At 41.6% G+C, this 18,752-nt stretch overlaps 1 protein-coding gene across 2 annotated transcripts in view; it reads left to right on the top strand.

Annotated features, from left to right (window-relative positions):
• Positions 1-18,752, top strand: part of PREX1 (phosphatidylinositol-3,4,5-trisphosphate dependent Rac exchange factor 1) — a 259,443-nt gene that overhangs the window by 215,520 nt on the left and 25,171 nt on the right. For both annotated transcript variants that reach the window (XM_063145951.1, XM_063145959.1), the window contains 5 exons: positions 384-660; positions 3,615-3,818; positions 14,375-14,463; positions 16,056-16,138; positions 17,896-17,986. In XM_063145951.1, coding sequence (XP_063002021.1) covers positions 384-660; positions 3,615-3,818; positions 14,375-14,463; positions 16,056-16,138; positions 17,896-17,986 — 744 coding nt within the window. The remainder of the gene's footprint in view (positions 1-383; positions 661-3,614; positions 3,819-14,374; positions 14,464-16,055; positions 16,139-17,895; positions 17,987-18,752) is intronic.

The raw sequence follows: 18,752 nt of genomic DNA, 5'->3' as shown, positions 1-18,752 counted from the left end.
CATGCAGAGCATGTGTTCAGCCACTAACCTACAGCCTTTCCTCAAATAAGTGGTAGATGGACAAATAATCTAAACTGGTATAAGGCAGCTCCCTCTGTTCCTATGGGATAAATATAAAACAATGTCTTGAACCAACTGTTTCCACTTCCTGTACTGTTGAATGAAGCTGTGCATAGTCTTGAAAACCAGTTAAATGAATTAGACGTAATGTATCACATCATCAAATAAGTTTTGCTGTCTTGGTTATAATTTTATTGTTTATTTTATTATAAAAGCGATTAGTTTTACAATAATTGACTGTCCCCACCAGCACATGTGCAGAAGCTAATATCCATCTTCAAAAATGAGTGTTTTTAGTAATGAAAATCTTTCATACTTAATAGGAAACTTAAGTCCAGTCTCATACACTCAGCATTGTATAGCCTCCATGGCTGCACCATCATGGAGGTGCTTGACTCTGGAAAATGGGGACCTCAACCCACATGGACAGTATGATGGTTGCTACGGCCAAGAGAATGGAGGAGCCAGTCAAGAGGAAAGAGGCCTTGCCTTTCTGCTGAAGCAAGAGGATCGAGAGATACAGGACTCCTATTTGCAGCTCTTCAACAAACTAGACATAGCAGTTAAGGAAATGAAGCAATACGTCTTTCAGATCAATAAGTGAGTTGGTTAACATTTTGCTTTTAGAAATCTGTGTGCACCATATTGAATGTTGCAGGGCTTTTCAGGAGAGAGGGAGACGTATAACATCCTGATTAATAGGAATAGGTAGTCAGAAAATAAATTCACTGCCCATCTGGACAATCTGTGTTTGCAAGCATTATGACTTCCTTCTACATACCAAAGACTGAGGTTAGTGCAGGCAACATTGCCAGTCGCCTTGGCTTCCTCTGGCCAAACAGGCTGTAACTCTCTTTTGGGTGTTTCTTCTTTCTGCTCTACATCATTACCACTGCACATTAGGAATGGAACCTTTGGTAGGGAACTGAATGAAAAAGGATGTTTTGGAAAACAGTGAAGTAGAGGCACCTCTATGGCCTGGTTCAGACAACACGCTAAACCATGCTGCTTAACCACAGAATGGTTAATGGAATGAATCAAAGTCAATGCATTCCGTTAACCATTTTGTGGTTAAGCAGCATGGTTTAGCATGTTGTTTGAACCAGGCCTACTACACTGGCATGTAATGTTCCCAGTGCTTTAACTGTGGTGATGGAAGTAAGAGCAGGCTATGGCATCATATGCTGCTTCTCCCTTCCACTCCATTGCCCCCTTTTCTCCATCAGTCTTAACTATGTTTAAAGCTTACATTGGGCCTGTTCAGACAATATGCTAAGCCACTGTTAGGGCTGCTAACCTTTTTGCAGCAAGTGGTTAGTAAGCATGGTAAACCGTAGTTAGGAAAAATACCATTCACATGACACGCTACACCATCAGGGTTAGCTCAAAGTGCTTAACCATCATGGCTTAGCGTGTTGTCTAAACAGGGCCACAGTCACTGACATGCACCATGGTTAGTGCTAATCAGGTTCTCTATTATCTGAGGTTTGAAGCTGTTTCCACTCTCTGGCTAGCAGTGAATCTTGTTAAATATTAACTATAGCTAAGGTTGGTACCAGCATAAGCCTTAACCATAATTAATCCCAGGAAAAAGGTTCGAGGAGAGCTGCTAGAAAGGAGGGAGCATGCAATTTTTGCATCCCCTTATCAAATTTCAATTGCATTAAAACTTATGATCAGTTAGATGGTTCCTATTATTCACACACACCATTGGTTTCAATTGGAAATGTTTGTGAGTGAATTTATATCAGGGTATGTCTCTAGATTATTATTAAATATTATCTTGGCAGAAGGAGCTCAGATTTTTTTCCTTCTTGAAGTCAGTAGGTTAAAGAAGAAAGATTCTGTTGATTAGAAATTTTCAAACTTAGTACCACTGAGAAAATTAGAAAATGTTCAGGCAGAATATGATACCCTCAAAGAATTACTGTAAAAAGTGGTACTATTGGCCAGTGATAGGTACATTTGTTATCCTGATTTCATGGATTTTTGGATGTCAGCGATCACTTTACATGCCCCACATGAAAGTGAGATTCTGGTTACAGAATTTATTTCAGCGCATAATTGAAACCTTAAATGGTTTACTAGTATTTTACAGGGAACTGAGTAAAATCCTATTACTGTTGTTCCTCTACTGCAGAGGTTGGGAACCTGTGGCCCATCAGATGCTGTTGGACTTGGACTACAACTCCCATCATCCCTGACCATTGGCCCTGCTGGCTAGAGCTAATGGGAGCTGGAATGCAACAACGTCTGTACTGCCACAGTACTGTTGAATTAAGGGGTGTTTTGAAATTCCCCCCTTTTTTGCAGCCCAAACTCTATTGTAGAAAGTGTTTTATTTAATTCAGCTCCCCATCTCAGAAATTTTGTCCTATATGCAATGACAACCTTTTAATAATTCAAGGTGATAAGCTGAAGTTATAATTGAAATATAACTCACAAAGTCCCAGGCTTAAGTTCAACATACCTTACAAACTGCCTCCTTCCATATGTCATATTACAATATCTAAGATCTACCAGAAATGTATTTTTAATTATACCACCTATACATCAGGCTCAGTCAGCAAGAATCTAATGAGAGCCATTGGCAGTGCCTCTCCCAATTATATTATCTCCCACTGCAGACTAATGTATCCAGCCTCAGCACATTTTGGAAGTATTTATAATATCTACCTGCTTGGGTTGGCTTTTGGGGCTCAGGATTAAGTCAGGAAAGGGAAATGTCATGGAACAATACTTTTATTCTATATCGCCTGATGTTTGCTGTTGTAACTCAGTGGGCCCATTCAGAGGACACCTTAAACCATAGCTTTAACCACGGTGAATAAGGCTTTTTGCTTTATTCACCATGGTTAAACACATGGTTTAAGGTGTCTTCTGAACACAGCCCGGCTTTCTGGTTTAACCACCATGGTTAAAGCCACGGTTTAAGGAGTCTTCTGAACAGGGCCAATAAAAATAAATAACAGGCTATGTAGACTTTTATATGTAAAGTCTTTAATAAACAGTCTTGTTGGGTTTTTTTTTATATAATTTTGAGGAATCAAAAAAGTTACTGAACTGGAGACTATTCATAAATCAAAGATAAAATTAGAGAGTTACATGAACCTCCTGCCATGGTCTCGACTGATTGACTGAAAATATTTCTACCCCACCCTTTCAGCATGAAACTTACAAGGTGGCTAACATAAAGAGTTTAAAAATATTTTCAATAAAAACAACAATTAACAGTAAAAAAAGGATCAATCCATTTAATACACAGGGGAATAAAAATGTGCCTGAAAGCCAATAGAGTAGGCACTAGCTGAATGGCCCTAGGAACAGTGTTGCACAACTGTAGTGCCACCAAAGAGCAGTCCTATCCTCAATCACCATTTCTGAAGGTGGGATCACCTGTTGTAGGGCCTCTGATGAAGATCTTAAAGAATGAGCAGGTTGATATGGGATTTCACAAAGCCCGAGTCTACATGTGTCCCGATGTATCTGTAACGCGACTGGCTCCTGGAACCCTTGGTTTATTTTTCTCACCTCGATACGTTCTACATCTGCAGGCTTTTGTCCTCCATTACTGAACCTACAGCAGCTGGATTATGTGAGCCTCCCTCCACGGAGGAGATATCCCCCACATCCTTGGTCACAGAGGACAGTGATATTGACAAAGTGGAGCATGGCATGAAGAAGGTTTGTTTCAAAGTATCTGAGGAGGACCAGGAAGACTCGGGACATGATACAATGAGTTACAGAGATTCCTACAGGTGGGTTCAGTAAGACATTTTGCTTGGATATTAAGGTGAAAGAAGCCAACATATCAAATGATCAAATGAATAATCAATTTAACGACAGAATACTATGAAAACATGTATTGTCAGAGTGTGTATGTTCTTTTGGCTGACTATTTCATCTGATTGGAAACTTGGGTGTTGTGCACCTATCAGAACAAGACCACCCAAAAATAAGGGAGTGGTATATATAATTGCGGAACAGCCCAGGTATGCACAATTATATAATTTTGTTGTAAATTAAAAGGGGCTTTTTAAATCAGAAAAACTGCCTGACAGGAAGAGGGAGAGAAGGTATGACCTGCCGGAACACCTTGAAATAAGGGCTGAAAATCCCAATGTTGCAGAAGAAGGCTTGCACAACAGGATTTTCCCTTTTCCTTGCTCCTGCAATCCCCTGCATGCCCCCTAAATCTACAGCAGAGTTGCGGGGTGAGGAGGGGGAAATTTAGTCTTCCAACAGTGTCAGTACTCTGGTGGAAGGACATCATTGAATACAATCCTAAATATTCTGGAAAGGGTAGGATTAGGGGCTATGGGCCAAGCAATTAAAAAAAAAAGTCCTCCCTGCACAATATAGGGATGTTTAAGGAAGAAATATATAAAAAGGATACTCGTTTCCCATTCACACACTCCATAACTGCTCTCCCAACCTGCCACGGTATAGCTGTAAAATATGAGCTGGGTGGCAGATCTCTCGTGCTAAATGGTAGCAGAACAAAACCCCAAGTAGGGCAGATGAAAACGTTGTCCTTTATTTTTTCCTCACTCTGGAGAGTGGGATAAACTGGAACATTGTGCTTCAAGTCCTGCTTGTAAATGCATCAACAAATCCATTACTGTCCTAGAATAGTGTCCTAGTTATCTCTGGGGACTGTCCATAAAGTCCATCATATTATTATTATTATCTCTCTTTTCTCGCTTGTGGCAGTTTTTCTAGATGGACATGATGGGCTTTGCCAAGTCATGCTGTCTTTTATTGATTTCGGAATTTTCTGCCTATTGAGCATGTTTTAAGTATCACTGCTTTTTGGATGTTGGTGTGGATGTATTTTGGTAGGCCCAGTTTTTGATGTGGTGCTGGTGACTGTATATTATAATAATAATAATAATAATAATAATAATAATAATAATAATAATAATAATAACCACCTTTCAAATTTCTCTCCATACTTAAAATCCTTTTTAGTTGCTGAAGCCTTTTCAGCTCTCAGTTAAGTGAAATGTTGTTGTACAGGATTATTTGGGTATGATCAAGCAAAAGATAAACATGTCTGACTTAGTCACAACTATATAAATCAATCTATGAATCTTACATCCTCCATCTTAAGGATGCACCTGGAGAATGCTGCCATAATTTTACATCTTGTCCTGCCAGATTTTCTTACATTATAACTATCACATGAGAGTCCACTTGAAAGTTTAATGATTAAAGGCAAATTAAAATTAAATGCCTTGTGTACTGATGCAGGTGGATGAATAGTAGTTTTTTGACTGATACTGTTCTCAGAGACCCAGAGAATGTACAAACAAAGCAACCTCTATCCGCTACCCAGAAATGCCTTCTCACAGTTTAATACAGCTGCACTGTAGTGCATAAAGAGTTGTTTGAAGATGGCAGTCTTGCTCTGGAAAGGTTTCATTATTTTTTCCTATTATTTTCATAAATACTAATACTAATACTAATACTAATAATAATAATAAATTATTTCTTACATGCCTCTTCCTCTGGTTATAGTAGCAGCCTATGTATGCTACTGGATATAGCATTCCTTACTGATGACGTGTGTGTGTGCAAGGACATCTGCATGTACAAATTCATTTGAGAGATAATTCTCTGTGTGTGTGTACACAAGTGTGTGAGAAAATTTTATTTATTTATAGAAAATGGTGTGTGTTACACACAGGGTCACTTTTTCCCTCTGCCATGTCCCTTCTACCCATCATGAGCATAAGGAACATAGGAAGCTGCCTTATATGAGTCGGACCATTGGTCCATCTAGCCCAGTATTGCCGACACTGACTGGCAGCAGCTCTCTGGGCTTGCAAGAAGAATTCTTTCCTAGGGCCACCTGAGATTAAATTTGGGACATTCTGTATGCAAAGCAGGATTTCCCCCACTGAGCTCCAGCCCCTCCCCGAAGTCAAGCCACGTGTTCATGAGCACCAACTAGTACATTATAATATTAAGCATCTTATATAGGTACCACCAAGATTTGAACACATAGTAATACCTAATTTATGTGTTATATGAAAAGCGTAATGCCTGCTGTTCTTTAGTTTCATCAGTTATGATCAGTCCAGTATTTTGCGCTACATGAAAGAAAAAAATAGATTCTCCTCATCCCTGTTATTCATGATTCTGTATATTCTAACTCGTCCCTTCCTGTCTAGAGGTCTCTGCATGCCCTGAGATAAACTTAGGGTGCAGTCCTATTGATTGCATCCTCAATGATCATAAGTCTCCAAGTTCAAAGGCTTATGATCATCCTATGCAGGGTGGGAGGACCAGCAGACTCAATCTTCGCTTCCCTGCCCTCCTGCCCTGCATATTTTGCTAGATGGTCTATTTTGCCTGTCTAGCTGGAGCGCTTTGGAGGGGAGGGAAGGAGGCTGGGTTGGCCTCGGGTATCCTGACTTCTCCAGTCTCTTCTAAGCCCCTGCCCATCAAAATGCCCCTTTCCCCCTCTCTGAGGTTGCTTTTCCAACCTTGGAGGGCAGCCAGTGCGGTTCTTTCCCAGTCAGCTGCAAGGGGGTGGCCAGATCTTCCACTCCCCCCTTCCATAATCACAGCACGGTCTCCAACTTCTCTGTACAATCCTGTGGCCACTCAGAAGCTGTCTAGGGGCCATCTGATTGCACCCTCCATTGTTTTTTCCATAGCTTTTCTAGTCCCATTCTAGTCTAACACACTGAACTCGAAATGCTTACTAGTTCCTTCTTACCTTGAAAAGTGTTGGGTACTCAAAATCAATTGGTGAATGGATCGTTCCTCCTATATATTGAAGACCTGAGCCTGTTCCCAACTGTACAGTAACAGATGACAGTGGGACGTTTTGGATGTTGGATCAGCTCCTAATCATTGCTTGTACGGTATGAATTTAAGTGTATCCAATCCAGAGTTCACAACAATTTGTCACAGTTCACATGTCTGTCACAGGATCAGCTTACAGGAGGGCCTCAGTGATCAGGCAGGTCAGGTGAGGTCAGAAGGAAGAATTTCCCCCTTTACGCAGTGAAGCGCAGCAGCTGGAAAGAGGATTTTTTGTGGGTTTTCCAGGAGCACAAGCCTGTTCGTTTGAGACTGACTCTGCAGCTGTTGTTTGCAGAACTGATCATTTGTTGTTTTGTGTGTACAAACACACCGTCCACAGAAAACACAGACTAATTGGACTTTATAGTAATGATTACGCCGATGGCAAGATCTTTGCATGACTCAAGTCAGCAGGCAGCAATCTGAGGCAATCTTGGAAGTATACAAAATTAACCACAGCTCCTCTATTTGGAAAATGTCACAACCAGGAATTACAGCAATGCTTCTCTGGAGTTTGAGGTTTTACAACTTACGTGAAACCATTTCTGGGTCATACTGTGCATGGTGAGGTGAGGCTAGAACAGAATAGAATTTACTCTTTTAGAAGGCACTGCCAACCAGTTAGAGATTTCTTAGGGCCAAAAGAGTTAATTACTTGAAATCTGTGTCTAGCAGTTTCCTTCCTTTCCTTTTTTACTCGGGAGTAGGCTCGTGGCACCCGATCAAGACAGGGACGTGTGTGTGTGTGTGTGTGTGTGTGTGTGTGTGTGTGTGTGTGTGTTGGAGAAGTAAGAGGGCTTTTAAGATCTGGATTGGGGGCCCTCACTTACTCTAAAGTAAAAATGAATAAAAACAAGATTTAGCTGCGAGACACAAATTTAAAGTAATATCTGTTTTGGCCTTCAGCTTCCTAATTCAGAGTCTTCAAAGAGGGAATTACAGCCTAGGACATCCATCTTCACCTCAGAGTGAAGACTGGCCAAAGAAGGATCATCTGTCAGGCTTTACCCTTGGAGAAAAATGGTGTCCTAGGCCTCAGTTTGGCCCCTGGCCCCTTTATTATTATTTATTTATTTATTTATATAGCACCATCAATGTACATGGTGCTGTACAGAGTAAAACAGTAAATAGCAAGACCCTGCCGCATAGGCTTACATTCTAATAAAATCATAATAAAACAATAAGGAGGGGAAGAGAATGCAAACAGGCACAGGGTAGGGTAAACAGGCACTGGGTAGGGTAAAACTAACAGTATAAAGTCAGAACAAAATCAAGTTTTAAAAGCTTTAGGAAAAAGAAAAGTTTTTAGCTGAGCTTTAAAAGCTGTGGTTGAACTTGTAGTTCTCAAATGTTCTGGAAGAGCGTTCCAGGCATAAGAGGCAGCAGAAGAAAATGGACGAAGCCAAGCAACCCCGCAGTCTGAAGACATATGGTTAGTGACCCCTTAGTTTTTCCACGGCATCACCTAGCTTCTCTACTGCTTCAGAAGGTGCAACATGAGTCAGGGCCCAGATACACAAGCCAGATACACAATACCCCGCCACAACACTTCTATATCATGAGGGGATTAATATGAACTAGGAGTGGGAATGACGCCATGCTAGTAAATAGGGTGACCATGTGGAAAGGAGGACAAGGCTCCTGTATCTCTAACAGTTGCATAGAAAAGTTCAGCAAGTGTCATGTGTATGCATGCAGCTTCTGATGAAATTCCCTCTTCATCACAACAGTTGAAGCTGCAGGAGCCCTGCCTTATTTTGTATCTGGTCGATCTAGCTAAAGAGGACAGGGCTCCTGTGGCTTTAACTGTTGGGGTAAAGAGGGAATTTCACCAGGTGCTGCATGCATGCAAATGACACCTGCTGAAATTCCTTTTCCCCCACAACTGTTAAAGCTACAGGAGCCCTGTCCTCCTTTCTATATGGTCACCCTAAGTAAAAGAAAGCCATACTTAGAATTGCCTTTTAATCTCAATGGAATTCATCCAAATACCAAAGTTAAAATTCAAGTACTCTGTACTCAGTCTTTTGTGGATCACAGCAATAAGGAACTAAGGCCCCTGTACTCCAGCACTGAAACACCAATTGGGTTCTTTGCAAGCAATGTTATTTTCAAGTCAACATTTTTATCGATAGTAGTAGGTTTGCACTGTTCAAATATCTCCTGACTCCTCCCATCGCTATGGAAATGTGACTAGGAAACCCTCAGAGATCTCTCTTTGTGGCTTCCATAGAAAGTCAAGGCTAGATAGCTTTATCGAGTGTGACCGTTCCTCCCACTTATGCTATGTAACTGTGAGGATTTCTCAGACAGCTTGGAATCGCTTACAATAGTAGCAGTTGTAGGAAGGTTTTCTTTCCATTCAAGACTACGAACAATGTTCCCAGAAGACTTAAATGTGGAGTGTCGAACAACAACAAATGTGGACATTCCCCACCCCACCACGCCTCCCTGCTTTCCCTGTTTTTAAAATTGTTTTTTTAAAAAACCACAAAGCCCAACTATTTATTCAAGTGTCTGAAAACCTTGTTTTTTAAGGCCTGAGTTACTACTATTAGCATATATGTCAGCAAGTGAAACATCACACAATTCAAGCGGTGGCTCTTTTTTTTAAAAAAAAAAGCATAATTGAGAAGTGAATAAACACAGGCTAGTGGAAGAGATGGTGCATTTTAAAGAACAAATCCAGTAACGAGATTTACAGGGATTTACAAAAGATGCTTCTTCTGGGATGCAGGCTACCCCTAATTCATTCTAATATGTAATAAACTGTTCATGTAAGCTACTGTCCTCCTTAAGAGCCGAGCTCATTGGTAAACGTATATTAGAGGTGGTGCGTAATACTACAGTCGTTAACACTCCTGTTGCTGCTTGTACTGTACCAAACATCAGATACTTCTCTGAAGGTAGGTTAATGGGGTTTCAAAGGCCCTTTCTACACCTAAGGATTATTCTAGGAAAATGGAGTGATCGTTCCTGCCTGTTACTGGGATCCCCTGTGTGTCATTTGGATGTACAGGGATGATCCCAGGATGATTCCAGGAAAAAAAGGCAGGTGTAGAAATGGCTTAAGATGCTTTGACATATCACTCTGATTTAGGGTGGTCATTTGTCCTATTTACAGAGGGAGACCTTTATTTGAAGGGTTGCCCAGTCCCCTTGAAGTTGCCTATCAGCACTTAGCATCCAAAAATAGTCTTCTCCACTATGGTGAGATGCATGTAAATTATAGTAATTATTTCTAAATTTGCATCTATACATATAAATTAGCATATGCAAATTTTACACAAATCTGTGTCCTCCTCCTTCCTCTTTTTGGGTGATTCATTTCTTTTTTGCGGGTAAGATACATGGCCACCCTATTCTGATTGGCAGGAATAGGGAAACAGGAAGCCCAACCGAAGTGTCCAATTTCAATTGTATTTCCTGTTCTTGGGATTTAAGAACCAGCAAGATTGTACCTCTTTCTCCCATGGTGGTCTTTCCAGTCTGTGTGGACTAGCAGTTATCAGATGCCATTTAGGGATGAACATTTCCAAATGCATAGTTGATATGGGAAATATACACATGGAACATAGGAACCTGCCTTATATTGAGTTGGACCATTAGTCCATCTAGCCCAGTATTGTCGATACTGACTGGCAGTGGCTTTCCAGGGCATCAGGCAGGCATTTTTCCATCGCTATCTGCAGATATTCATTTTAATTCTTTAAATAAATTTCTTTAACATATAAGTTTATTTATTTTTAAATTGTTACCGAAAAGTGATCAGTCCCCTAACAATTGATGTCTAAACAGCTGTTATATAAGAATAAGCAAACTTAATTAATGCAATTTTAGGGGAATTGAATTTGACAGGAATTGAATCTGAGACCTCCTCCATGCAAAGCATGTTTCAACCACATGAAGTTTTTATCAGTAGTATTAACTTTTATACATTTATGGACCTTTTAATGTAAATTCTTAGTGTCTCTTATTTTAATTCTTTGTATTTAAATGAACTTTTGCATATTTGTGGGCACCTTCTAATGAAAACCTTTTTAGTATCTTTTGTATTTTACTTCTTTGCATTGTAGAGTTTTTGTGTGCTTACCTGTATTGCATCTGTAAAGTTGATATGACCATGATGGTTGAAACAACAAATAAACAGTTACTGAGCTACATTTGTGTGAGCGAACGTAAGGACAGTACAGCCATAGCTCAGTATAGTACATTCCCTGTTTCTGGGATTTAAGAACCAGCATAATTGTACCTCCCATGGTGGTCCTTCCAGTTGGTGTGGACTAATAGTTATCAGATGTCATTTAGGGATGATCATTTCCAAATGCATAGTAGATATGGGAAATATACATAGGGAACAGAAGAAGCTGCCTTACATTGACTTGGACCATTGGTCCATCTAGCCTAGTATTGCAGACACTGACTGGCAGTGGCTCTCCAGGCAGGAGTTTTTCCATCCCTACCTGGAAATGCCAGGGGTTGAACCTAAGACCACTGAACTATGGCCCCTGTACTGTCATTACATTTGTGGTGAGCATAGTTGTCTAGGTGGACTGAGTATTACTCCTGTGTTGTTGGCAAGGGAAATGGTGCTTTATGTGAGCCAGAACTCAACATGACAACTGAACACAGAAAGCTACTGAGCAGTAGCCAAGAGCTGCCAAATGTCTATGGTAGTTTATAGAAAATCCCCAGCATGTTTTGCAATCTGCACATTAAACAAAATAGGCCATGGCAATTCAATTAGAATTGCTCTTTCCTTTCCTTTCTAAATTTAAACCACTGATGTCATGAGCTCAAGATTCCTAGTCACAGGAATTAACAGCATTTATTTCCTCTAAGAGCTGAGCATTGAACAAGCAGAAAAGCACATTTTTCATGGTTTAAATCCCCGGTTTGTATACCCTAGGAACGCTTTTGGTGGGTGACTGGCTAGTCTCTTTCTGGCACTGCGTCTTCATATTAAAACCCACTTATGTGCTGTGAACGTGTTTCAGTGCAATAGAAACGATTTTATTCATCATTTCATATGACTCCTAATCCTGCATCGCATTTTGTTTAATGGGTCCTATAATTGAGCCTAATCTATTCTGGATGACATAGTGAGATCAAAGGCGGATTCCCAGTGGGACTGTCACTTGTTTCAGAATTTAGACTTAAATGAAAGATGAGAAAGATCTTTCTGTCTTCTCTCTTTTAGACTCAGACAGACAATTAAGCCTACATAAAATATGTAATAGCCATTCAAGAAGGAATCAAATATGTTTTGATAGTTTCTAGTCAGAAAATGGATACCGTAGAGCTTACAAGAACGAGCAGAGTACAGCTGAGAGGAGACTTCCTTGGCATTCGCCATGCTTTGTTGCAGGAGATCTAGTTCACGATCAGTTTGCCTTTCCTAGGAGTTTATGTCTGTTTCTAGCCATCCCGAACGTGATCTATCCCTTTCACAAAGGCAGAGAAATAGATACCTTTGAGACAGATGCACACACCTTCCCCCATATGGTGCCTCCCAGATGTTTTTGACTACAACTCAAACCATCCCTGACCATTGGCCTTGCTGTATGGGACTGGTGGGAATTGTAGTCCAAAAAACCTGGAGGGCACCATGTTGGGGAAAGCTCACTGACAGACATATTGCAAGGGAGAAGTCAAGTTGAGAGAGAGAAAGGTTTTTCTCTCTCTCCATGTATATTTTTTTGTCATTTTAATCAAGACTGACAACTCCAGGGAACACTGAACTTTTACGGTTTTATTATTTTTATTGTTGCTATAATGCCTTTTGTAGATGTGCCACCTCACAGAGTTACAAAGGCAAAAACAGATGAATTCCTGCTCCCAAAAAAAGCTTTCTAGTTTTCAAAAGAGACCCTTTCAAAAGGAAGATCTGAGTGGTTGTCCTGTGAATGGGGATTTGGTCTCAAACCCCAGATACGTGAGCTCAAATATCACCCTAGGCATGGGCTTGCTGTGTGAGCCTTGGACAAGTCACTATCTCTCAGGCCACCGTTACCCACGGAGGCCTACCTTACAGGTTGTTCTGAGCATGTTTAAAAAATAAAGATTGTCACGCTCATCACACATTTCAAAAATACTACCAAAATTATTAAGAGTCGTATTGAACTCTCCTTAGAAAGTTCAGAGAAGGTGCTTCCAGCTCTACCTACTTAGTTAAAAGGTACTTCCACTCCCAACTGCTGCTTTTGCAAGCTTCACTAGACATAAGCCATGCCTTAAATATCGATGGAGGGCTGTTCCTCAGTTTTCTTGGCAAACCTCTGACCAGCATTTCTTACTGGATTTCTTTGGGGATTGTTTAGTGTTAAATTAGAATAAAGTCCCAGCATCTGAGTTGTGCTAGAATTAAAGAGGTAAGGTGATTTGTAGAAAAGGGAGAAACTAAGGCTGCAATGCAGTGCACAAACTCCCTGGGAATAAGACCCACTGAGACTTATTTCTGAGCAAACATGAAAGGATTGCAATGCACATCTGTGCTCCTAGCAAAAATCATTGGTCAGAGCGGCCCTTCATATATGCAGCTGCATCTGTGTCAGTGTGGTTGTAGGAAATGGTTCTCATGGGACATAAATCAGAGAGCTCATGGCTAGCAAGCAAAGCAAAGCACAATATAGGTACAGAGAACAGTTTCCCTTCATACAGTATTTCAATATAAATCTGGAACCCTAGCTGTTTTAAGCTAAATCTGCACTTTGCAGACAAGCAACTGAGTTTCAAGGCTAGTGATGAAGTCCCAATAGTCAAACAGCATGGAGAATCATAATGGGTTAGATTTTGAACTGCTAGCCCTCTCCTTCTCCCTGGAATGTATCATCTTTAGTCACCCCCCATGAACGTTGGTAGCAAAGAATAATGCCTCTATTCTGCCATCCATCTTCATCAGTGGAAGGCGAAGTATAATAGGATGAAGTACAATAGGCTGCTGTCACCAAAGGATAGTATCCGCTTACTGAATTGAGTTAGGAGAGCCATTGCAAACTCGATTAAGCACTTGGAGATAGCCAGGAAAGAATCCCATGAATGTTTCTTTTCAAAGGAGTTAACAGTTCTGCACAAGGAGAGTTTCTTAGTGTTAACACAAGGGAGAGGACCTTCTCAATGGTGGCCCCCTGAACTATAGAATGAGTTCCCCACTGAGGCCCGCCTGGTGCCAACGCTGTTATTTTTTTGTTGCCAGTTAAGACTGCCCTCTATGCCCAGGCATTGAATGGCATATGATGGGGCACTTATGGCGGCTGTCTTGAACAGGTCTTTTATTGAAATTGAATTGAAATTATATTTAGATATTTGTTTATTTGTTTTTTAAAAAATGTATCTTAAAAAAATTAGACCGCCTTTTATTCTAATGTTACAATGTTTATAATGTCTTTTTCTGTATTTTTTATGAAGTATTGTTATCCTCAGCTATTAGGTGGTATACAAATATAATAAATAATATATATTTTTACATATTCTCTCTTCCTCCTCCTCCTCCTTCCAGTGAATGCAACAGTAACAGGGACTCAGTACTTTCCTACACCAGTGTGCGGAGTAACAGCTCTTACTTGGGCAGTGATGAAATGGGATCAGGTGAGTGAATGCCAGGCTTCCATAGGTGCATACTACTCTGCTGCTTATTGGCATTTCTTTAGTGCAGGGGTGTGGAATATATTTCAGCCCAAGGGGCCAGGTTCCATTTTGGAGTAGCATTGGACGACCACATTCCAGTGGCAGGGCAGAAGGCAAAAGGAGGTGAAGCCAAAGGGGTGGAGCTAAAACCACCAAAAATACTAACACATTTTAGCTTAAAGCTCTTACTGCCGATAACTAAGCCTTAGGAGAGGCATTTCAACCTTTTAGCATGAGGAAAAACTGTCCCAGAACCAGGAAACCACCGAACGATTGGTAATTGGGAGAAAGGGGCAGGGCCAAGGCAAGGGGGCAAGGCTATTTGGGAAACCCCAGAGAGATGGATTGGGACCCGAGACTAGCTGGTTTTGGCCAAGGGGACTGAGGTTCAACATCCTTGCCTTCGCGCTTCCACAGCACTTGCATATGGACCTGTGGGGCTCTATAAGCCCAAGTCAAGGGCTACGTCCAAGTGGAAAGGGAATCTTCCATAGACAATTGGGTCATCCTGCCCACGTTGTTGTTGTTGTTATTTATTGTTTGTTCATAGTTTTATGGAGGTTTTTTTGTGGTTTTATATTTTCTATGCTACCTTGGAGGGGGTTTTCCTAAAAAGCAGCTTATTAATCTTTTAAACAAATCAAATACTAGCTGCTTCAGTTCATCTCGTCTCGTCTCCTCAGAATAATACAATAACAATGGTTGACTGCGGCCTAAACTAGATGCGGTGGAGGCTGGTGGCTCTGATTTTGGTGGGGCTGTGACTCCATTCTGAGTTTCAGTCAGAACCAGCCACAACTCTAACGGTACTGAACCCATTTTGGGGTAGGGTTCAGCTTCTTGGACAGTTACTTTTGAATTCCAGCTGAAACCCAGAATGGAATCACAGCCCTATTGAATTTGGAGCCACCGGTGTCCACTGACTAGATGTTACCTACAAAAAATAAATAAATGTAATATTAACCCACTAGTCCTTTTTAAGGAGGAAAAGCCACTTCTGGAGGGATGATCAAGATGGAGAAGCGGCAGAAGTGGAGGTGATGATGCTAAATCCTTTGCACCCTCATGCCATTTCCTCATTTCAAATCTCCACACACACCCCAACACTCACACACACACACACACACTTCATTGAAACAGAAAATTTCCTCCCAGGATTCTCTTTTTAGTAAGATCTCTTCTCGGCTTATGTAGTGGAAATGCTTTGTTAGGAAGAGATCATGCCCAATAGCCTCTGTGGGAGTCATAGAATCATAGAATCATAGAATAACAGAGTTGGAAGGGGCCTACAAGGCCATCGAGTCCAACCCCCTGCTCAATGCAGGAATCCACCCTAAAGTCCACAGAAGTGTGGTGTGAAGTTCTTCCCCTTGGAATATGATCAAAGGCTAGAGGTGTGGAGAAAACAGAGGGGGGAGCGAAGAGTTCAGCGCAGATGAATAAAACCAGAAAAAGTTGTGTGAGCAAGCCTAAAGATAGTCATTTGCTTCTGAAGTCCTTTCCATTGAAGTAACATGAGAACCCGCCCAAAGCTTTACTTCTTTCATCCATAGGTGATGAACTTCCCAGTGACATGAGGATACCTTCAGACAAGCAAGACAAACTACATGGCTGCCTCGAACATCTTTTTAACCAGGTGAGTAACATGAGGACCTTACATGAAGAGCAGGACAGCCCCTGGCTTTGCAGTACAACAGCTTTCACAACTTAGTGTCCTCCAGATGTTTTGGACCACATCTCCCAACATTCCTAACCATTATCTATGCTGGCTGGGGCTGCTGGGAGTTGAACTCCAAAACAACTGGAGGGCACAAAATTGGGGAAGACTAGCCTACCCTCTTGGAGCATCTTCCCTGTGCTTAGCAAACCAACCTTGGGTGTTGAGTAACAACTGGAAGCTTGGTTCAGGACAGACAATGATGGGGTCTTGCTCAGTTGGATGAAGGCCCATCTAGTCCAGCTTTTGGTTTCCATCACTGCTCAGGAAGAAAGCTTCTGGGATTTCACAGGCAGGGTATGAAGGTGACAGTTGGATTTTGACATGGGCCTTTCATCCCCTCTGGTTCTATGTTCATTGGGGTGAGGATGGAAGGTCCGGAAGTGGGGTGGGAGCCCATCAGGACATAATGGGTGCCATGACATCCCCTCATGGAATTGGGCATTGCTTGAAGAAGTACCCTCAGCTCACCCAAAAGGGTTGTTGACACTTGTAGCCCCAGACTGCTCTTGTAGCTTTAACTGTTGTGATGAAGAGGGAATTTCACCAGGTGCTGTATGCATACAAATGACACCTGCTGAAATTCCCTTTTCTATATAACTATGAAAGATACAGGAGTCTTGTCCTCCTTTCCATATGGTCACCCTAGTACACACACACACACACTACTGATACAGGATCTTTCCATGCCACTAGCAGGGCATGAGTTATCTCTTTGAGGATCTCTGCCAGAAGGACTGGAAAGACCTCTCTTCACCCCCTTCGCCCAGGGATACAGACCGCTAGTAGAGGCAGGAAAAGAGAGAATCCCTGGAAAGGTACAGATAGCAGGGTAACGATGTGGATGGGAAGTGGCAATTTGGTGGTAACAGGGCTTAGGATCCCCATGGTGGGGCGGGGAGGTGAAGACCTTGGCCAGATGCAGATGCACCATAGACTGTGCCTTGTGCATCCGTGCCATATGCTATTAATAACAGCGGGTACAGGGCCGGTGCTAACCATTAGGCTAACTAGGCAGCCGCCTAAGGCGCAGACCTCAGAGGGGTGCAGTACTGCCCTTTAAGGGTCACTGTTTTATACAAATTAGCTGTTTTAAGAAAAAACATAATAAAAAGAAAATGTAATAGTTCAGAAACTCTTCTCGAACAGCTAAATCGAAGTTGGCAATTTGGGGCGTGGTGCAAGTAGCTTGCCTTGCCTCGGGCGCAAAATAGTCTGGCACCAGCTCTGAGCGGGTAGTATCCAAGGGTGACACAGCGCTGGCAATAATGATGTTGTACTAACGTAAGCCAATATGAGTACAATCTCATTAGAGGTTGCTAGTGCAAAGGAGAAAGTGGTTATTTGCTGCTGGATTTTGGCGGTAAATCACCGCTTTTCCCCTTTGCACTAGCAAGCTCTAATGAGATTGTGACTTAAGCTAGTGCAGTGTTGTGCCACCATGGATAATGCCCATTGTTGATAGTTGCACAATTGTTCCCTTAGCTGCCTCATTTGCAGACCTGCCATGCTTTAAATTCTTATTTGCCAATAGTAACTATTTGCTCCATGTTGCTTCATTATTCATCTGTTTTAAAGCACAATACATATAATTTGATAGCTGCCTTCTGAAAAAACAACAATTTATCTCTCTGGAGACCCAGTCTTCAAGACTGACTGAATGTGCTTCTTTGCAGGTGGATGCTATCAATACCCTCCTCAAAGGACCAGTAATAAGCAAGGCTTTTGAAGAAACCAAACATTTTCCAATGGACCACAGTTTGCAAGGTAAATATGCCCATAACGTGAGCCCAGGAGAATAGGGACGCATGGGAATTTCAGCTTTGCTCTCAAAACGTGCAAATGGCCCCATTTGAAGCTCTCAATGCCATTGTGTGAGCACATGCACACTGAAAATATTAACAAATCGTTGAACGCATGCTCTCATTTGTCTCATTCCCATTTGTGCAAATTTCCTCGGTAGACTAAATCATCCCCATTTTATTTCATGGAGGGAATTTGTGCAAATTTGGGGGATTTGTACATATTTCAGGAGATGTGTGCAAATCTCCCTTTCAATCGCTGCTCTATTTCCATGCAGAAGTTGGGCAATGCTAACTATAGAGATTTCAAATATCATTCATGATTTTGAACATCGTTCATTTGCCCATCCCTACACGAGAATCGGTGTTTCTTAAAACTTAATCATCCGGACGTAACTTTCTCAGTCTCCAGGCATGGTTTAGAAATTAGGACTGTTCCTCAGCTTCAACGGAGCCCTCCCCTTTCTGCCTCCTCCCATTCGTCTTGAACATGGAATCACCTCCCCATTTTCAGAACTGTTTATGAGTTATGTCCCCACTAGGGATGGCCTGGAATGGCCACCACCACCCCATTCACAAGTGACGAATTGGATGCAGCTTTTTCAGTTCCCTTTCAGGGCTCACAATTTGATTTCTCCCAATGTGTTTTCTAAAAATACATTTCCGTATTCTCTGCACTCTCAAGCGGAGGTGGCGGTGAGCTAGCGGCAGTGGAAGGAGCCCACCGCAAC

Source organism: Elgaria multicarinata, chromosome 1 (genome assembly GCF_023053635.1).
Source record: "Elgaria multicarinata webbii isolate HBS135686 ecotype San Diego chromosome 1, rElgMul1.1.pri, whole genome shotgun sequence".
Classification (NCBI taxonomy): domain Eukaryota; kingdom Metazoa; phylum Chordata; class Lepidosauria; order Squamata; family Anguidae; genus Elgaria; species Elgaria multicarinata.
This window is presented reverse-complemented; position numbering and strand designations above follow the sequence as displayed.